Raw genomic sequence first — 23,087 nt, forward strand, 5'->3', positions numbered from 1 at the left:
AGGCAAGTCAGTTCTTGTTTAGAAATGTCTCACAAATCGATAAAAAAATGTGTATTTTTTTAAACAACTCACAGATTATGTCTCTAAGAGCCTGTTGAACTTAAAAAATACTGTAGTTGTTGATATTTAATTAATATTCATAGATTTTTAAGAGTAATACTTGATACCCATTCTGCCTTTTTTCTTCATGCAAGTGACAACCACGGTTTGAATATAAACTACATACCATTGTAATAATTTAAGAAAAAAAATCAGTTATGTTCCTTATTGGTTGGTTGGTCCTGGTTCTGGATGAGGTTTATCTTCCAACGCAGATTTTAAGGGTCCATATGCTGAGACGTGCATTCATATATCTCCTCTCACGGCAGCGAAAGAAATTGACTGTCTTGTCCCGGGTAAAGTTTCATACTCAGGAATTTTACTAAAACTATTCGTCAAATAAGATTAACCTGAAATCAACATACTTTTAGATATTTAATATAAAATATTTCAAAAATTACCACAACAAACCAACAAATGACAGGTAAATTTCTGTTGTAAATGTTTAAGCCTACCTTGATAACCTGACAGACTTGCCTTTATTGGTGGACAAATAAAGTCAGGTCAGTCCCAGCACGAAAATTTACCAAATTAACCTGTAAATTTTAGCTTTTTAAAGTTAAATTTGGGGTAGGTGTATTTTTTGAACCAGTATTGAATTAATTGTTGAAAACACTATTGAAAATTTGTTGATTAAAAATGTAAAAAAAGGTGAAACATTTTTTGAGCTTCGCATGGCGTTATCGCAGCACTCACTTTTTACATATGGGACGGACTAGATTCGAGCGGCAGTATATGCGAGGCACAAGAATGCCGGTTTAACTGTATTTCAAAATTGAGCTTTTCAATCACAATAAAAATGCTTCGAAAACATCAAGGAATCTGATAAATATCTTGAACCAAAAAATAAATTAAACAAAAAAATGTCAACGCAGTGCAAGCAATCCAATAAATTTTTTGACAACTCCGACTACAGCTCCGACTCCGGGTCTATCAGAAATTTAGCCGACTCAGACTCCGACTCCGACTCCAGGTCCCCAAAAAGACCCGACTCCACCGACTCCGGCTCCGACTCCGGCTCCGACTCCGAATCCGACTCCACAGCCCTGGTTTAATTCAACCAAAATTTCTTCAAACAGATTTGAAATTATGTCCATAAATATGATATTTTTTTCCATTTTTGGAATCCGGGAAAAAAATAATCTAAAATCCCAATTCGGGAATTCACGTTTTTTCAGCAAAATTTCCTTCAAACGTCATCAACACAACACAAATAAGTTTTGTTATTTAAAGTATGAGATTATGGCATAACTGTAAACATCACTTTGGTTGAATGACAATTTAGTTAAATGCAACTCCCACTTACTTTGACCATGTCAGGAATAAACTGACTTCAAATTCAAAGCAAATTCCATTCAAAACGGAGAAGCACGATTTCGCAGAGAACTGCCCTAAAGCGCAAATGCGGTCCCCTTACTGGCTAGGCCTTGCCGTCAACCTTCCACACCGACGACGACTCGGGCGATGAATCCACTTCCCGGTATTGATTTACAATTACAGCATGTGCTATTTTACCGCCGAGTGAGTTTTCAAGTGCCAATCCATTGTGCCCAACGGCTGACGGGCGAGAGGACATTTCGGAAGCTGCACCATCGAACCCACAGGGGTGGACGACTTCGAAAGAGGGAACTCAAGTGGATAAACAATCCGAGAGTAGCGCGCATCGGTAGCAGGCCGTGGTACATTAGGTCGACGACGACGGCATGTCCCCTGTAATCATCGGAGGGCGACAACACCATAATACAGGACGACCCATCAGGCGAGGAGGAAAACATTTATTGAATCTGACCGACAATAAAACGCGACGGCAATGTAGGAGCAGCAAAAAAAAAAAAAAATACAGCAAATCTCAACTAGAGGAAAATTGCCAAAATGACAATGGATCAGGAGGACAAAACGAGAGGGAAAAAAAAGTCGGGAAAATTAAAGAGGACCGAAGGAGAGTAATAACAATAACAATTGAAGTCGAAAATTTATAAATAATAATAGCAATAAGCACACAACAGTACCTTTGTGAGGGACTTTTTCGAAAAAGGAACGAAAAAAAATCGGAAAATTGTGACAATGAAAGCACCATTGAACCTGCGAAGCGGGGACGAAGCGTAGGAAATCCAAATCATTGAAATGACATCTGCTGTAACGGTGGTGTTTGTTCAATATTTTGATAGAACTAGCAGCAATTGTTAGAGGACTCAAGCGTTATCAATAATCAGGGAAAGACTCCAGTAAGTTTACAAGGTATACTTATATTTCAGGCTCAAATTATGTGTTGATTATTTTATTATGAAAAATTATCAAAAATCTGGAATGCTCATTGCCGTGACTCTAATTTTCTTATAAATCTAAATATATATAGGTAATATTCTTGCTATTTGAAGGTTGTTTTTTTTCAAATATTATTTATGGTATCTTCCACGATCCATTTGAGAAATCTTTCAATTTGTATCCGTCTTCCTATCTATTAATATAACTTTTAATATGCCCACATTCAAAGTTTCTTAAATCATGCCTTATTTTCGAGTAGCTTTCAAAAAGTTTGAGTTTCGACTTGTTAGCAAACAAACTTTCCTAAAATGGGATACAACTTTTACTTTGTCTAGATTGTTATCAGCTTAATCCAAATTTACCTCAATAACAATTGCGTTGTTCCGTAATTAGTCATCGACTAATTTATGTGTATAAATACAATTTTCTGTCCATCACGGACTATCTCGTGCGCTGGAACATGGCATAAACAATGCGATTATCGTGGGAATGCGCGCGCTAGGCGGACACTCCGAGTGGTGTCCAAACAGTAAATTCCCCGAAGTAAAAGCTCACAAAACACAACAAAACTGCAACAAACTCTACTGATGCACAAACACACGCACGCGCCCCAACACAGAGTCAATGTGGCAATTCGTGGGACAGTTTAGAAGCGGAGTTGGGTTTTAGTTGATGGTTGTGTGTAGACATAGAGTCCAATTGGTTTAGCTATATTTTAACCTAACATTCCTCCCCACTTGGATCCCCTCCCCTCCCCTTTGACAGTTGTTGTTTACACTTTAGAAGTCCGTCAATCGTCGAACCAACTGGGCACATACAATTTATCTGCGCGCACACACACACACACGATCACACTACACATTGGCATAATGGAACGAATGATTTATTTATATTTAGATTGGAGTTGAATTATGTGAACAACACGAGTATTAGCAATGTTTATTTGCTTTTTACCCGAGCTCGCTCTGGTGATAAATTGGGATTAGTGTGACTCGCGTGAATGTGAGTGTGCCTGTGTTTTCACCTCGACTCGATTGTTGGTTGGCATTAGACATTCAGTCCGGTGAGCAGACAACGAAACAAATCCGATGCAATTCTATCAATATTAATGCTACGCGCGGAACGGAATTGATTTTAGCGTTTTTGTGCTGCAAATGCGCGCCTCGATGCGTGCATTGTTACGTGATGCAATCCCTTGGAATATTGTTTTTTTTTTCTAATGTTTAAGTTAGATTCCTGCCTGGCTCGGCAAAGTCAGATCCCTTAAAAGAGTAAAGAACAATTCCAGCTCAAATCAGGAATTTTTCTGGTACTTTTGTACCCGACCCTCTCCGATTTCAATGAAACTTTTTAGACATGTTATCCTAGGCCTATATAAGCCATTTTTGTGTATATGGAGCCAATTGTACTCGAAAATGACATTTGAGAAGGGCGTAAGTAATTTAAATATTTTTGTATTTTGTAATTAAAAAATTACGGGCTTTCTGAAAAAAAAAAACACACACTGAAAGAAAAATACACGCCTTTTCCATGAGATTTTTCAATTTTTAAGTTTCAAAGTTAAATTTGAAGGTGATGTCACCATTTTTTTTCGTTCAAAATTTTTGAGGAAAAAGCCTAAAATGTTACAAAAAGACTCACGAAAAAAATGCAGGATGGTATGTCTCTCCTAAAAAAAACAAAAATCATTTACTTAAACTGTTTTTTTGAAAAGTTGTCTAAACGTTGAAATTTTCAAAAGCCGAAAGTGGTAATCGATTCCCCACATAAAAAGTCTCCATATTAACCATCGTCCTATGTCCAATCCTTGTGAAGATATAGCGGTTTTAATAATATTGTTCAAAATCAACCACTCCACTCGCGAGCACAAATAGTTAGCAGGCGACGCGATACTGCCCTGATGAATGCCTACTGTTTGTCACTTTCACACCATTCGCTCCCGAACACTCTCTCTTCTACTCTTCTTCTCTCTCTGATCGGCTCAGTCTCCGAACGGCTCTGACAGGCCGAACGGCTCCGATCACTCTGAACTGAACACATTTTTTCTCTGATGCGCTGCGTTATACTTATTGATTTGGGTTGCCTAAAATCTATGTTGTAAATTAAATTGTGCATTTATTTTGATTTCATAATATTATAGACACCATTCAAAGAAACTTCCACCAAGAAAAAATCAAATTGATGGCAAACTGAGGGCGTGAAGACAACAAGACTGCCGCGCTGGCGTTTTGTGAGAATGGCTCTTCGCTGAGCATGTGAGTGTGTGAGTGTCGTCGAGCGACGGAGTAGGCAAATATTTTCACGATGTATTTGTTCGCTGAGTGAACAGTTCGTGCCACTCTCTGGCTGCATGCGAGTCTCATTCGCTCATGAATGGTAGTGGGTTGGAATAGGTGATGAGTGGATGGTTTTTGTTCATTGAACCGAAAATCAGGACCCCCAAATGCTGTCAAAGGCAAACTTATAGAAAATTGGACGAGCTTTCCGGTAAAATTATTTTCGAGACTGAAAAATTAATTCTGTCATTAAAAAATTGCAAAAAACCATCAATAACCCAATTTTTCAACATTTTTATTATTAAAACCACTGTATCTTCACAAGGATTGGACATAGGATAACGGTCAATATGGAGACATTTATGTAAAATTGCCTGGGGATTTGATTACCGCTTTCGGTTTTTGAAAATTTCAACGATTAGACCACTTTTCAAAAAAACAGTTTTAGTAAATGATTTTTGTAATTTGTTTAGGGGAGGCATACCATCCTGCATTTTTCGTGAGACTTTTTGTAACATTTTAGGCTATTTCCTCAAATTTTTTTAACGAAAACAAATCGTGACATCACCTTTAAATTTAACTTTTAAAGTTAAAAATTGAAAAAATCTCATGGAAGTGGCGTGTATTTTTCTACAGTGTATACACAAAAATGGCTTATATAGGCCTAGGATAACATGTCTAAAAAGTTTCATTGAAATCGGAGAGGGTCGGGTACAAAACTACAAGAAAAATTCCTGATTTGAGCTGGAATTGCTCTAAATATGCTCACTGGGAATACTGACCGGTAGGTAGGTTTCGACTTGAGATTTGCGTCTATTGCTCTCTGAGGCGTCGTCGTCAAAATTATTCAATATTTGCCTGTATCTGTCCAGTGCGCTCCGCTACACCAAAATGGCATTAACTCGCGTCAATACCCGGCGGCGCCATCAGCCCATAACAAAACACCGATGTCGTCGTCTCCATCACCAGCGTGAAATTTAAAATTCCAATTACTCATAAACTTAATCCATCAACACTTATTCGTCGTTAAACACCATCCAACTCCCGTGGCAAAGCGAGACTCTTCGCAACCCATCCGCTCCGAGAGTCCAGCAGTTGGGACACAGAAGGGGTTTTTCATCGCCAGGGGTCATCCGGAATGTTTATTTTCCTAAAGGATTTGAAAATAAACCCGTAATTTGTATGCCGAAGCGGTCTGGCCGCACTCACTCCGGGATCACAGGGACGGTGGCCATATCGGTGGCCCAGCCGGCAATTTGAGGGGAAGAGTAGGGTGGTTCACGTATGTGAAACTAAATCTAATCTAACCTAACTGAATCTGAATCTAACTTCGACAAATTTGACAAAAGGATTTGAAGTTTGCTTGTACTTTTGAAGGCAATCTTCTAAAAAAAAATCTCTTTACAGCAGTGCCTTGGCGTTCTCGATTGCGAGTTTCCTACTCGAAACTAGGTGTCCGAAGGCTTGATTGTTGAGGCAATTGCAAACCTCTTTTTACACCTAAGCTTCCATCCACCCCAGGATTCGAACTGACGACCTTTGGATTGTTAGTCCAACTGCCTACCAGCGACTCTACCGAGACAGGACCAAGGGAGACGACTTCTACACCTGGACTGAGCTAACGACCTAACCTCTAGATTAGACCGAGGCCAACATTTACTTCCCCGTCCGACGGAAGGCGTGATCAGACAAATCTCGTCTCAAAATTTGCCACCGTGACCTTCTGGGATCGAACCCAGGCCGACTGGATGAGCTTGCCCCTACACCACGGGTCCCGGCTGGAGGCAATCTTAAGGTTTTACCTTAATATTTTTCGCATGTTAAATCGTAATCAAACGCTATGGTTTTTTAATGATTTAATCTTCGGTGTATAAACTTTAACTATTTTTTATAATAATAAAAACTGTTAAAGTGTGAACCACTCTAAAACGAAGAGGATCCCCTTTAACTCATCCTTTGGGTGGTTGCAGACCTTACAGGGTAAAAAAGGGACGAAATTGCATCGTGTGCCGAAGCTCAGAAATTTGTGTACACAACATTTCCACGTGGTTGTATGCAAATGCAAAGTGTTAATACCTTTTTCATTTATTCCCGAGCAGCAGCAGTCGAGTGCGAGTCTTTCTGATGCCTTTTTTTCGTCCCTGTCAAACGGTCGGGAACGACGACGATGTCCGACTGACAGAAGTAGTTACAAGCAAGGGGAGAGATTCTCTGTGTTGCTGATATGCCTTTTGTAGATCTCAATAGGGTGTGACGCAACCAAAGGGCTTATTTGGATGTTTACGGACGGAGCACAAAAAATACTTTAAAGCTAGTTGAAGGGTCAGTGACTACCCCTCGGCAAAAAAGCTGCTCTAAAATTGTAACTTAATTAGGTCTCGCTGGATTAGGAGAAGAAGCTAATCTAGCTCAGACTGGATTCGAATAATAAAGATGCAAACAATTTTCTTTAAAATATTCCGATTCAATAATGCAGGGCGCCAGATTGACCCCGGGAAAAGTGGCACAAGGTGTTGGCGCCAACGTCAGAGATTGTTTTGCTTGTCGCGACTCCTGTATAAAATTAACATTCTGTTATTGTTCAATTATCGCCAGCATACGTAATCTGTTGTTGTGGCCTGGAGGGTAGCAGATGCAGATTTAAAATAGTTGCGCAGGGGTATTAAAGTATTAGAGCAGTTCTCTAGGATTTCGGTCATTCGATTTTTTTTGTATTTTTTAATCCGACTGAAACTTTTTTGGTGCCTTCGGTATGCCCAAAGAAGCCATTTTGCATCATTAGTTTGTCCATATAATTTTCCATACAAATTCGGCAGCTGTCCATACAAAAATGATGTATGAAAATTCAAAAATCTGTATCTTTTGAAGGAATTTTTTGATCGATTTGGTGTCTTCGGCAAAGTTGTAGGTATGGATACGGACTACACTGGAAAAATAATACACGGTAAAAAAAATTTGGTGATTTTTTTATTTAACTTTTTATCACTAAAACTTGATTTACAAAAAAACACTATTTTTAATTTTTTTTATTTTTTGATATGTTTTAGAAGGCATAAAATGCCAACTTTTCAGAAATTTCCAGGTTGTGCAAAAAATCACTGACCGAGTTATGAATTTTTTAATCAATACTGATTTTTTCAAAAAATCGAAATTTTGGTCGTAAAAATTTTTCAACTTCATTTTTCGATGTAAAATCAAATTTGCAATCAAAAAGTACTTTACTGAAATTTTGATAAAGTGCACCGTTTTCAAGTTATAGCCATATTTAAGTGACTTTTTTGAAAATAGTCGCAGTTTTTCATTTTTTTAAATTAGTGCACATGTTTGCCCAGTTTTGAAAAAAATATTTTTGAAAAGCTGAGAAAATTCTCTATATTTTGCTTATTTGGACTTTGTTGATACGACCTTTAGTTGCTGAGATATTGCAATGCAAAGGTTTAAAAACAGGAAAATTGATGTTTTCTAAGTTTCACCCAAACAACCCACCATTTTCTATCGTCAATATCTCAGCAACTAATGGTCCGATTTTCAATGTTAATATATGAAACATTTGTGAAATTTTCCGATCTCTTCGAAAAAAATATTTTTGGAATTTTCAAATCAAGACTAACATTTCACAAAGGCCAAACATTCAATATTACGCCCTTTTAAAATGTTTGTCTTGATTTGAAAATTCCAAAAATATTTTTTTCGAAAAGATCGGAAAATTTCACAATTGTTTCATATATTAACATTGAAAATCGGACCATTAGTTGCTGAGATATTGACGATAGAAAATGGTGGGTTGTTTGGGTGAAACTTAGAAAACATCAATTTTCCTGTTTTTAAACCTTTGCATTGCAATATCTCAGCAACTAAAGGTCGTATCAACATAGTCCGAATAAGCAAAATATAGAGAATTTTCTCAGCTTTTCAAAAATATTTTTTTCAAAACTGGGCAAACATGTGCACTAATTTAAAAAAATGAAAAACTGCGACTATTTTCAAAAAAGTCACTTAAATATGGCTATAACTTGAAAACGGTGCACTTTATCAAAATTTTAGTAAAGTACTTTTTGATTGCAAATTTGATTTTACATCGAAAAATGAAGTTGAAAAATTTTTACGACCAAAATTTCGATTTTTTGAAAAAATCAGTATTGATTAAAAAATTCATAACTCGGTCAGTGATTTTTTGCACAACCTGGAAATTTCTGAAAAGTTGGCATTTTATGTCTTCTAAAACATATCAAAAAATAAAAAAAATTAAAAATAGTGTTTTTTTGTAAATCAAGTTTTAGTGATAAAAAGTTAAATAAAAAAATCACCAAATTTTTTTTTACCGTGTATTATTTTTTCCAGTGTAGTCCGTATCCATACCTACAACTTTGCCGAAGACACCAAATCGATCAAAAAATTCCTTCAAAAGATACAGATTTTTGAATTTTCATACATCATTTTTGTATGGACAGCTGCCGAATTTGTATGGAAAATTATATGGACAAACTAATGATGCAAAGTGGCTTCTTTGGGCATACCGAAGGCACCAAAAAAGTTTCAGCCGGATTAAAAAATACAAAAATTAAAATTGAAGAAAAAAGACCGATTTCGTAGAGAATTGCTCATTAGCTTTATTTTGTAATTCTGTTTATTGTTGATTGCTTTAAACGAATTGATTCTTAAAACATAAAATCGAAAATATGCAAAAAAAGAAAATTTTAACATGTTGCCACATCGTTGTTTCTCCTTTAAAACAGAGCATGATCTAAAAATAAAAGCAAAACATGAGTGATTAGTTTTCCATTCATTGTGTGCACTTGTTAACTCCATAAACAGGTACAATCCATTCAAATCACTCTGAGAAGTGAACATGTGCATTTCCCCATACATCCCGTAATCCTATATCCTCCAACCCCTTCAGCTTGACAGCCGGCCGGGACCTAAAATCCCGCCAGTGTCAGCCAACTTTGACAGGATTAAAAACTACCGCGCGTCAATTCGAAACAATTCGCTTTCCATCAGTTTCCAAACCAATTCAGCAAACAAACAAAAAAGTCGCCCTCGGGCTTGTTTACTTGTGTCATATGTTAATTTTTCACGACTGATTATGTTGTTTGGCATTCCACTTGTTCCACTTGATTACAGCTGACAGTGTCACCGGCTCGTGTCCAACCCCCTGGTTCTGCCTGCGCCGAAACAATGATGTAATCTCTTGCCTGTAAAGGGGAAAAATCGGGATAGAAAACAACGCCATCTAGATGATTTCCCTCCCTCTTCGTCGTCGTTGTTGTTGTTGTGTGACTGTGTGTAATTTTATACTTATTCACCATAGTGACGTTGCGCTGCTGTTGCCGTTGCCGCTGTCAAGTATCAACTGTCAGGACTCGTAAGTGTCACGTGACAGGTTTGGTTTTCTGGTCTTGGGTTGACAGCCTGACAACTGTCTCGCGCTGGAGAAGTTGATTTGTGGAAATGTGTGGAATTGTGGGTTGCTGCGGGAATGTTGCGAACACTTAATTTGCTAATTTCCAAAAATTGGTTTTGTTGAAGTATGACCACTTATGACTCTTAATTGCTGCCCTTTTATATTTACAATTAAATTTTTGTTAACTGAATTCTAATTTCAAGCTAAAATTTCAATTATTTTAAGTGAAATGTATCACAAAGTGCTTAAAGAGTGGCAGTTATGCTACTGCAGTTATGCTTATTATTTATATATTTAAGAATTAATCAAATAAATAAAATAATTTCTGAAGCTTTACATTTTTTTCCGTTCTGTGTGTCCTGTAGATAAATTGATTAAATAACCTTTGCCTTATTTTATCTACTTCCAGTTACACAGTATCGCTCGGCCTGATCGATACTTTAGTTAGAAAATTCAACAAAATCCAAGAATCGGTGGAGAGCCAGCAAAGTTTGGTGCTATCGGTGCTAGCCTCGCTCGGCCTGTTGACAAAGTTGGCAGAACTATGTCCACGAGGTATATTTTAATCTTTTCGATTCAAGAGTTTTACAACGAATTAATTCCATTGTTATCATTACAGGTCCAGACGTTACCAAGTTCCTGACCACGGCCAAGACGACGGAACTGTTCGGCACGATCTCGCTGCTGTACTCCACCATCGTGCCTATCGGTGAGAAACCTCAACATTTTCGACGTTAGAATCTCTTGGAGAAAATCAAGCTCTGTTTGTCCGAACTCAACAACGCTGGTTTTGTGTATTGTTTTGGTTCGATCTGGAATCGGCGACGACGGCGGAGAGGACAAATGTTTACCCGCAAGGTGTATTTATTCTTCAAGTTTACTTGGCTTTGCTGTTTGGATAATCCGTTGACTTTCCGTTGGTGCGCGCATCGCATACCTGGGGGATGCAAACATTTACCGAACTCACCACGGGCGAGGGATGTTTAGTTTGAAATCGTTCAATCGTTTGAAGAAATCGGTCCAAAGTTCCAACCCTTCATGTTTGCCTCGATTCGGTGTTGGGAAAGACACCGAAATTGGAACGTGAGAATAGCTTAATTTGAGTAATTTCGATATTTTTTCGTGCATCTTACCCTCGCGGCAGCTACCCCTTTGAGTCTTTCCGATTGAGCCCGCCGCGACCGCCGCCAGTCGGCCAGTCTATTACCGTGGATAACTACCGGAAATGGGATAATTTAATTAAAATTATTACGCTTTTATCAGATGCCGGCCGCGCGGATTTCTTTTGAATTTTGGAAAACCTTACCTCTCAAACCGTCGTCGCCGTCTTGCCCCCTCCCTCTCTTCCCAGCAAAACCAAAGTAATTTGAATAATTGGGTGTGTTTTACCTTCAATTCCTCGCTGCAGCAGCAGCAGGGCAATTTTACAATCGCGTTGAGTATAACCCTTGCGTTTGTTTGGGATTCGGCGTTATAACAGCAATTTTTCACATTGTTTTATGTGATTACTCAGACTCACTCAGACTCTTTATCCCGCTTCTCTCTCTCTCTCCTCTTTCTTCTCTTCCAGGTGAATGCATTCCGCCGAGAACGATTTCGTTGGCGGCAGCCACCTTTAATCTTCTGGTAACGCTGGCCAATCTGGACATAGCGACGTTTCAGGTAAGACTCGAGAGTTGTGATTTTTTTTTGCCTTGTGACTTGTAGTCACAAACAGGCGGTCAACCCGCAGGTTTTTAGGTCGTTGTTGTAATGCAATAAATTGGTCTTGTAAAAGAAAAAAAAGGATAGTTTGGGAAAATTAAGAATTGAACAAGTAGGCCGAGCTTACAAAAAATCAAATAATGGCTCTCAAAAATCAAAGATTCCCGTTTTTATTCAAAATTGTTTAACATAGATTTTGATATACTTAATAATAAATCCAATATATCAAGAATCAAAGAAACAGTTCTCCACCAAAACCGGAGATGGAATTTTATGTATATTTCGTCGCTTGTCTGCTATCTCGTGCAAACGTGTCACAAGCACACAAGCGAAGATTTTTTGGAATGGCTCAAAACTTTTTGGGGACCCATTCGAATATTTGTATCATTTGAAGTAATTCGCTGATCGGTTTGGTGTCTTCGGCAAAGTTGTAGGAATTGATAAGGACTATTCAGAAAAAAATGATACACGAAAAAAATTTAATAAATTTTATTTTGACTTCAGTTTTGAATGTAAAATCATATTTGCAATCGAAAAGTACTGTACAGTTTTTTTTATAAAGTGGTCCGTTTTCAAGATATAGCGACTTAAAGTTTAATTTTTACTGAAAAATGTTAGGTTTTTGATGCTTAAAAAAGAGTCCATGATTGTCCATTCCCAAGCTTTTTACTTTCAGGCACCAACATCTCAGAAACTAGGTAATGGTCCTAATTTGAATGTTATAAAAAAGAAACTTTGTAAAATTTTCTGATCCTAAAAAATCCTTTTTTTTAATCAAGATAACACTTCATAATGGTTAAATATTCAATATTACGCCATTTTTAAATGTAAGAGTTGATTCCAATTTGTTTTCGCTATATCTTGAAAACGGTAAACTTTAGCAAATTCTAGAAAGTATTTTTCGATAGCAAATATGATTCTAAATTCAAAACTGAAGCCAAAAATAAAATCAAGCAAAATTTATATTTTTCCAAAAAATAGAAACATAACTTAACTTGGCCGCAACATTTTTATCCACACTTTTATTTGGCTCAAAGGTTTTTGTTTTATGTCCTCTAAAACATACCAACAATTTTCAAAAAAAATATAAAATTTGGTAAAATATTAAAAATAAAATATCGCCCAATTTTTTTCCGCGTACATTATTTTTAACAGTCTTCATCAATACCTGAAACTTTGCCCAAGACACCAAACCGATCAGAATATTACTCCAAAAGATACAGATGTTCGAATATTTACGTACCATTTTTGTATGGACAGCTGAGCAATTTTCTACGAAAACGGTCTTTTTTCTTCAATTTTAATTTTTGTATTTTTTAATCCGACTGAAACTTTTTTGGTGCCTTCGGTATGCCCAAAGAAGCCATTTTGCATCATTAGTTTGTCCATATTATTTTCCATACAAAAATGATGTATTAAAATTCAAAAATCTGTATCTTTTGAAGGAATTTTTTGATCGATTTGGTGTCTTCGGCAAAGTTTTAGGTATGGATACGGACTACACTGGAAAAAAATATCGGTGATTTTTAATTCAAGTAAGATTTGCAAAAAAAACGTTACTTAATCCACCGTAAGGTGGTTGATGCCTTCCTCACATTTTTATAGTTTTAGTGGTAAAATAAAAGTCCAACTTACAAATCCCTTTTCTCTGTTATATCTTTTGGACGCGTTGTATAGGTCTTTTAATTATGCATTCAAGGATGGGTCGCATGATTGTTCATTTTTCGAGTGATTGTATTGCACACTTTGCACCAAATTCTCCACCCTTGCAAATAATATCTGCACACCAAATATTTGCACTCTTGAAATCCTACCCCTTCTCCCCCCCTCTTGCCTAGAGTGGTGCGTGTCTAGACTGAGCTTTGTTACTTTCGACCACTTTAGAACAGTTTCAAAATAGGGTGTGTGTCTTGGATAGTTTTTTTCTGCTGTAGTTTGAGGTGTGCACTTTGTTGGAGAGCTTTCCACAAATTGCACGATTGTCTAAAAATCTCTGAAATCCGCAATATAGCCTTCCCTCAGTAAAGTGAGGAAGGCAACAATTTCTGAAATTCACATTTCCCGACATTGACCCATTTACATTGTTTTGTCTGTATTTATAATTCTACGACTCCGACCACTCCGACAGATCACCCGGTTACACACCCTACCACACTATTTTCCATCCACGCTCCCCTCGTCGAGTGTTGTTTGTTTTCTCCATCAGAAAACTGTCAAAACAATCTTCGCACTCCACTGCAGTTCATATTGTTGGTCATGTCTCGATCAGATAAAGTGAATTTTTCAGAATTTTATGAATTTCTGGACCGTTGTGCAAAATAGCTCATTGCTTCTGGTTCCCGAGTGCGTTACCAGCTGGAACTGATCGCTCGCAGTTTTTTGGTGAGTTTTGAGAGTTATTTGGTTGGGAAAAGGGATCACTCAATTTTCCTATTTTCTTCGTCTTTCAGGTGTTGTACTACACTTTTTGCGGGAACGATGTCACTCACGAAGCTGTGCGGCTCCGGTGCCCACTGGTGGCTGCCGTTTAAGCAATCGACCTTTACCGGTCCATGTTTTTTAACGAACTTGTTCCGGGTTGGCACGGGTTCTTGGCAGTAGATCACCACCGTCGTCGTCGTTGTTGACCCGGATTGCATCCGACGGAAGTGAGAGGCGCCAGCCAGAGCCAGAGAAGGTGGCAATCATTACGAGGGCTCTATATCATTCTTGCACCGATGGAAAAATGCCCACGAACTGGAACAGGACCAGTTCGATAGTGAGCTACTGGATGGCGTTCGGAACCAAGTCGACGACGATCTGCTCTAAGTGGACAACCTCTTGCTGGTGGCGGAGTGCAATCAGAACCTAAAGAACTAGCTGAGCAGCAACTGGGTTTAGACGGAACTGGGTGGTACTGCGGCTACGAGACGATGACTTAGATTATTCCAGTTCTCAAACTAACGGTTTTCAAGAAAGATTGATTGATGGAACTCCCGGATTAAATCAATATTCAAAAATAAACTTCATTCTGAAAAAAGCAACCTAGTAATTCTGAGTTTCATTTTTGTTCAAAGAAAATGTCGTTTGCGAGAAAAAAACTGAGAGAATCAGCCCGTGCATTAAGTCAATTTGGGGGAAACGTTAGAAATCCAGGCCGACGATGACGGCGGTGAAGTTTTTGTAATAATCCAATGACGGGTCGCATAATGGATCCATCTACCATTTTAACCAAAATATTAGAGATCAGGCTTTAACAAACAGGATTATGAAAACTTAATTGCAAATAACACGGCCTCAAAAAAGTGGATAAGCAACACTTAAGTGCTTATAACTTTTGATAGAATTGTCAGATTCTCAATGTTTTGGGCTCGTTGGAAAGGTCTTTCGATTACCCATCTAACGATGGGTCGCATGCTAGATCCGGACAACGTTTTCATCAAAATATATGAGATCCGGCCTCAAAAAAGTGTATAAGCAACACTTAAGTGCTTATAACTTTTGATAGGGTTGTCAGATCTTCAATGTTTTGGGCTCGTTAGAAAGGTCTTTTGATTACCTATCTAACGATGGGTCGCATACTAGATCCGGACAACGTTTTCATCAAAATATATGAGATCCGGCCTAAAAAAAGTGGATAAGCAACACTTAAGTGCTAATAACTTTTGATAGGGTTGTCAGATCCTCAATGTTTTGAGCTCGTTGGAAAGGTCTTTTGATTACCCATCTAACGATGGGTCGCATGCTAGATCCGGACAACGTTTTCATCAAAATATATGAGATCCGGCCTAAAAAAAGTGGATAAGCAACACTTAAGTGCTTATAACTTTTGATAGGGTTGTCAGATCCTCAATGTTTTGGGCTCGTTGGAAAGATCTTTTGATTACTCATCTAACGATGGGTCGCATGCTAGATCCGGACAACGTTTTCATCAAAATATATGAGATCCGGCCTCAAAAAAGTGGGTAAATAACACTTAAGTGCTTATAACTTTTGATAGGGTTGTCAGATCTACATTGTTTTGGTATCGTTGGAAAGGTATTTTCAATACCTTTCTAAAAATGTATAGCAAGACGGGGTTTCTTACAAAAACCACCCTTTTTACAATCTTCTGAAATGTAGTCAAAATCGTTTTTTTAGCATAACTTTTGATGTACTTAACTAAACTTGCTGATTTTAAATAGAGACTTATGGGACCCCAAGACGGATCGAATGAGACCAAAACGGTCAAAATCCGTAAAGTCAATCCGGAGATAATCGAGTGACAATTTTTTGTCCACCCACCTACACACATCCACACAGACATTTGCTCAGAACATGATTCTGAGTCGATATGTATACGTGAAGGTGGGTCTAGGTGGTCAAATTAAGAAGTTCATTTTTTGAGTGATTTTATAGCCTTTCCTCAGTAAGGTGAGGAAGGCAAAAACACTATTTTATTTTTTTTTATTTTTTGATTTGTTTTAGAGGACATTTCAGACTTTTCAGAAATTTTCAGGTTGTGCAAAAATTTTTTGATGCGAGTTATGAATTTTTTAATCAATACTGATTTTTTCAAAAAATCTAAATATTGATCGCAAAAATTTGACAACTTCACTTTTCGATGTAAAATCAAATTTGCAATCAAAAAGTACTTTAGTGAAATTTTGATAGAGTGCACCGTTTTCAAGTTTAATCCATTTTTAGGTGACTTTTTTTGAAAATAGTCGCAGTTTTTCATTTTTTTAAATTAGTGCGCATATTTGCCCATCATTGAAAAAAATATTTTTGGAAGGCTGATCGGAAAATTTTACGAATGTTTCATATTTTAACATTGAAAATCGGACCAATAGTTGCTGAGATATTGACATTAGAAAATGGTGGGTTGTTTCGGTGAGACTTAGAAAACATCAATTTTCCTGTTTTTAAACCACTGAATGGCAATATCTCAGCAACTAAGGGTCGTATCAACAAAGTTCAAAAAAGCAAAATGTAGAGAATTTTCTCCGCTTTTCAAAAATATTATTTTCAAAAGTGAGCAAACATGTGCACTAATTTAAAAAAATGAAAAACTGCGACTATAATCAAAAAAGTCACCTGAAAATGGACTTAACTTGAAAACGGTGCACTTTATCAAAATTTCACTTAGGTACTTTTTGACTGCAAATTTGATTTTACATCGAAAAATTAAGTGTAAAAAAAATTGCGACCAATATTGCGATTTTTTGAAAAAAATAGTTTTGATTCAAAAATTCATAACTTGGTCAATGATTTTTTACACAACCTGAAAATTTCTGAAAAAGTTGACATTTGATATCTCCTAAAACATATTAGAAAATGAAAAAAAAAAAATTAGTGACAAAAAGTTAAATCAAAAATCACCAAAATTGTTTTTACCTTGTATCATTTTTTTCCAGTTTAGTCCGTATCCATACCTACAACACCAAATCGATCCAAAAATTCCTTCAAAAGATACAGATTTTTGAATTTTCATGCATCATTTTTGTATGGACAGCTGCCAAATTTGTATGGAAAACTATATGGACAAACTAATGATGCAAAATGGCTTCTTTGGGCATACCGAAGGCACCAAAACAGTTTCAGTCGGATTAAAAAATACAAAAAAAAAACGAATGACCGAAATCTAAGAGAACTGCTCAGCTGTCAAAATTCTATGGAGCCTTGTGTGGTTGAACCAATGACACAAAATGGCTCCGTTAAGCCAAATAAAAAACTGCACGAAATAGGCCGATTTCGTAGAGAACTGCTCGAAGGGCTTAAAATTTTTGATTTTCCTTTTTTAATTAAGACATATTTAGAAGGAGGGAAAGAACAATGTTGGATAAATATTCAATATCAATATCAATATTGACCTGCTGGTATTGATTTTATTCAAGTAAACTGGAGCAAATCCTGTATTTTTTTCGTGTCGATGAAGTTGTGAAATGTAAAACAATATAAACACTGTTCGATTTTATTTTATAAACCTATTCAGCAGAAAAAAAATGGATTGCAAACCAGAATTTCCGTGAATTTTCATGTTAGTCCTATTTTATAGCTTTTATTTTAAAACATATATTTCTTGATAGTAGTTTATTTGATTTTGCAAAAAATAATCAAAAATAAATAAATGAATGCCAAAAATAAGACATTCTTAATTTATCATACGATTAAGATATTTTTGAAATTATAACAAATTAATGATTTTGCTTTTAAAACTATATTTGAACATGTTGATAGAAATAGTATTAAAGGGCTGTTCAATTTCGTCTCAACGTGATTTCTATATCTAACCTGTCGATTACGTCGGTTTGGACAGTAATTTTAGATGCTGATCCAAACTGAATAAATGACTAACATTAGTTTGAAATATCAAATTTGAAATCAAACCTAGACACAATTCATTTTTGCTTTCGATAAATAAATATGAATTTTCAACACGATAAAATATGTTTGCACTCGCAGCTCTCGGCGTTAAAAACGCACTGAACCGTCATTCCTACACTCCACAAGTTTTTCTACACTCGCCAAGCCAAACAATCGCCAAACACTCTGCGAGATGAAGTCTCAGAGGAGGGCCATATTTTCGATATGCATAAATTTGCCTGTTCTAATATTACCTTTCCCACCACAAAATGCTCGCCCGGAGAATTCGGCAAACATCATCATCGAATGGCTTTTCGTTTGCTCAGCTTTCAGCACTGATTGCGCGCTGCGAATTCCACTCTGGCCAAATGGATTTATCTAAGGTTTTTCGAGGGATTTTTTGCCAAACTTTCGAGAGTGGAGCTTCCATTACCATTTCGAAGCAAATAGGTAAAATTTATAAATTGATAGTGAAAAAGTTTTCAAAATGCTCCGTTTTCCCCGGAAGTTTGAGTGCGAAACTCACACCGACAGTTCCTCTCTTAAAAATTGAACAACTTTTTCTCTGGCCATCAGACAAATCAAAACCGGCAAAAGATAACCCGTCACACCTCTCCGATAACCATCGCTAACAAACCTAATTAAAATCACTGCCAAAGAACAATATTGACAGAGCGGTTGAAACTTTTTTGATTGAAAAATTCAGCTCAGCTCATCAGTCTCGGGTTGTTTTTCCCTGGCAAACAATCAACCCAAAGATTCACCCTTTGTTTACAAAACAACCTCGTCGGGTTGGAAAATCCTTGCCGCCGACGAGGAAAGAAAATGAATAAGCCACACTTGGGAGGATTTTTCCCGCGTGCGAAATTTCGGGTTCCAAATTGGATGCGGGGTTTTGAGATTTGAAGATGGTGCATGATTAAAGTTAGTATGGGATATGAACTGGAGTGTAACAAAATAGAAATAATGCCCCAAAAACAAAAACAAATGAGAATAATTTCAAAACTAATAAAAAAAAACTTTTTTAAATATTTCTTAAAGGTTTTATTAATGCTTGAAGAGGTTACAAAATCAAAAAAAGTGTAAACATATCATTCTCAGTAGTTCGATAGGATACAAACCCTCTAAAATATTTTTTTATTAGTTGCTCAGGTTTCAAAGTTTTCAAAATTGATTTTATTTTCAAAGGTCTGCTTAAAAATATTAACACTTGTAGCCCCAACGGGGTCAAAAAAGTTGGAAGTGCAACTCCACCGGCTCATACAACCCTTGGAAAAAGTTGGAAATGCCTTTTTTATTATAACTTAAGATAGACGCATCTGTTTTGAATCTACCTTGTTGGAGGTGATTTTTGACATTCTTTCGGATCGAATGCAACAAGAATCATCCAAATCGGTTGAGTTTTCGCCGAGATACAGCCGGATGAAGGTGCATTTCCAACTTTTTTGACCCCGTTGGTGCTTCGCGTAAGTTTTGACCCCGTTGGTGGTACAAGTGTTAATCTAACAACAATAATAAATAATAATAACAATCTCTTTCGAAAAAAAAAATATAATGAGAACGACTCATGGTTTTAATAATCTAAAAATTAAGGTAATTTGTTTAAAATCTTTACAAATTCGAATAAAACAGTTTTTTTTCTGAAAAAGGACAGCATATATAAATCTAAAGCAAAATTTCATAAGAATTGTTCATGTTTCAATCAATGTAAAAAATCACAAAAATTTAGAAATGAAATTTTTAATTTTTGGCAGCTTAATCTTTAAACACATTTGATAAAATTTAAAAAGAAGTGTTGAAAGCCATCAAAGAAATTTACAAAATTCACAAGAAATTCAAAAATAATTCTAAGTAATAAAGTTTTATAGAAAGAGCCAAACAAGTATTGATGTTTTGGTAAAAAAGTAAAAAAAAAAGATTTTTTATTGCATCCTTATCTCCTTGCCAAAGAAAAGGATAAAAAGTAACTATTTAAGGAATAATTCTGATTCTGAGTGTACACAGAAATTTCGGATTGTCATTATAGAAAAATAAAAATCCTGCATGCGATTCAGTAATCTGTAATTGCTGAAATTCGGCAATGAACGAAAACATTGCTGGGAATCCCGAGCAGACGGAAATAACTTGGGAATAGCATTTTATGATATTTGAAAATACTAGACTCCTTTCCTCTAACTATCCCACATCTATTAGCTATTTCGAAGGTTATTTTTGCATTTTTTTTTCTTCTCTGTCTAATTCGTTCTCCTTAGTACCAGTAAACTCTCTCCCCATTTTGAACAAATCAGCTAACAACTGCACCAATGTAATTGTTAAAGCAACCTAATAAAATGAATTGAAATGAAAATACTAGGCCAATAACATTTTATGGATTTGTTATTCGTCGTTATGAATTTTTTGTTAATATTTTTTGTTATTTTAACAACTAATCCGATCATCCCAAGACCAGTTGGCGGTATTCTTCCATAAACAAAAACAAATTGTGTTATGATAACATAAACTGTTATTAAACTCTTATGCAAAAATGGATTTTGCAAGAGAGCAATTCCAGCCCAAAAAAAGAATTTTTTAGGTACTTTTTTCTCGACCCTCTCCGATTTCAATGAAACTTTGTAGACATGTTATCCTAGGCCTATAAAAGCCATTTTTGTGTATATGGAGCCAGTTACACTCGATAATGACATTTGAGAAGGCCGTATGTGTTTTAAATATTTATGTATTTCGTAATTTAAATATTGCTGTATCTCGAAGCCGTTGCATCGTATCAAAAGGTGGTCAAAGACAAACTTGTAGGAAATTTGACGGGCTTTCCGAAAAAAAATACACTGAAAGAAAAGAGCACTCCACTTTTATGAGATTTTTTGATTTTTAAGTTTAAAAGTCAAATTTAAAGGTGAGCCCACGATTTTTTTTCGTTCAAAATTTTTGTGAAAATAGCCTAAGATGTTACAAAAAGACTCACGAAAAATGCAGGATGGAGCAACTCACCTAAAACAAATACAAAAATCATTTACTGAAACTGTTTTTTTCAAAAGTGCTCTAATCGGCAAAATTTTCAAAAACCGAACACGAGAGTCGATTCTCCAGACAATTTTACATAAAAGTCTCCATATTGATCATTGTCCTAAGTCCAATCCTTATGAAGTTACAGCGGTTTTAAAAATAAAAATGTTGAAAAAATAGGTTTTTTATGGTTTTTGGCAATTTCTATATGACAGACTTGATTTTTCAGTCTCGAAAATATTTTTACCGGAAAGCTCGTCCAATTTCCTATAAGTTTGTCTTTGACCCCATTTCAATTGGATGCATGGGCTTGCAGATATAAGCTAACTGTCACTTATGACTTATTTATTGGTAACTGCCAAGGGAAAATCCTCTTTCAAATGTGTTGTGTTTGATTTTTCAATTTTGTATAGTGTTTTTTTTAGAAACAAAGGTTTTAAAAAATGTGAAAAAAAGCCTCGATGCTAACCAGTTGTTTTATTTCGGTTTGAAGGATTGCACAAACCACCAATCAAACGAAATACAATAATTACGGCAAGTCACAACATAACTAGTATTTTAAAAATAAATGATAAAAATATTATTATTTTTGGTATTGCTTAATTTAAAATGTGATTTGAAAAATAAATGCATCATAATCAAATCTTGATAACTGAATAACCAGCAGCAGATGACGATTCTTCAGTAAATGATGTGTCAAACTGACACAAGAAAATTACTGAATTTTCTGCAAAATATTTTGACATTTCTTTTGATGACATTTCAGTGGTTTTGACAACCATTTTCACTGAAATTTCAGTAGAAGAATTCATTAAAATCTAAATCACTGAATCGTTTACTGAAATTTCATTTGAATGTAAATTAAGTAAAACTTAACTAAATTTCAGCAAATAAGCAATGTTTGCTGGCCTTTATTTTTATATCGAATTGAACAAATCATCTCTGTGGTAAATCTCAAGCAGTAGGCTTGGCCGCTTTATTTCGTGTGATATCTCAAGGCATTGTTATGGAATGGAGCACTTTTATAATTTTAATGAATCGTGTTTTTCATTTAAAAAGGCACGTTAGTTTTGTAAACAAATAATGTATCCTCTTTCACCTTATGTAAGTAAGCATTTGAGTGATTCTTTGTTTACAAAGCTTCTATGCCCTTTTGAAATGTTACGCTCAAAATGACAAGAAGTCGAGCCAAACATTTCATTAGGGCACAAAACCAAAAATCGCTTGCAAAAAGTGGACAACTAGTTTCAATTCCTATTTAAAAAATAAGCTTGACTGATGGTATTTTTACTGATGCTACGATAAAACACATCATTATCCTCAACTCTGCTTAAATGCTTCTTAATTTTTGTTGATTTTCTCAATAAAAATCATAATTTAAAAAAAATCGTTATTGGGCCCTTTTAACTTTCCAACTGTTGTTCATAATGGGCCCTTTCTAAAAAAAAAAGCTGAAAGGGCACTAAAGCGCTGTCACCGGATTGTTGTTTTGAATGATGTTTACGGGCCCTTTTGTTTAGTTAGAAATAATGAGGAAATTTTGATTATTGGTGAAGTTTTGTGATTGAATAGTGTAGATAAGGTATGTGAAACATAAAAAATCTTCAAAAGTGTACTGAACAGCAGCCGCGGGACCGTATTAAATATTGTTTTTTGACGAAGTTTTTCTTTGCAGAAATCCTAGGTGAAAAGTAACAAAACTTTTTTTTTAAGTGAATTAGTGTTAAGAATGTATGAAAAGTTCACTTTATAACACAAAAAGTTCCTCAAGTACGAGAACTTAATGAAAAATTAAAGGGCACATTTGAACTTTTTTTTTGGTTTGGAGTGAACATTGTTATGTGCCCTTTTGTGTTTTTGATTTTTTCAATAGGAAATTGTTTGTTATCAATCTGAGTGTACTAATGAATGGAAAAGTGGAATAATCCCGAATGTTTACGTTTTGGTTTTGTGCCCTAATGAAATGTTTGGCTCGAAGTATGCTAGGCGTTATCTCAGGATCCATTTGTCAG

General features: G+C 35.9%; 1 protein-coding gene across 2 annotated transcripts in view; it reads left to right on the top strand.

Annotated features, from left to right (window-relative positions):
• The window catches only part of LOC120429160 (S phase cyclin A-associated protein in the endoplasmic reticulum), a 149,950-nt gene that overhangs the window by 93,758 nt on the left and 33,105 nt on the right, over positions 1-23,087 (top strand). For both annotated transcript variants that reach the window (XM_052708927.1, XM_052708926.1), the window contains exons 9-11: positions 10,454-10,599; positions 10,664-10,753; positions 11,615-11,706. In XM_052708927.1, coding sequence (XP_052564887.1) covers positions 10,454-10,599; positions 10,664-10,753; positions 11,615-11,706 — 328 coding nt within the window. The remainder of the gene's footprint in view (positions 1-10,453; positions 10,600-10,663; positions 10,754-11,614; positions 11,707-23,087) is intronic.

The sequence above is a fragment of the Culex pipiens genome, chromosome 2, assembly GCF_016801865.2.
Source record: "Culex pipiens pallens isolate TS chromosome 2, TS_CPP_V2, whole genome shotgun sequence".
Lineage (NCBI taxonomy): Eukaryota > Metazoa > Arthropoda > Insecta > Diptera > Culicidae > Culex > Culex pipiens.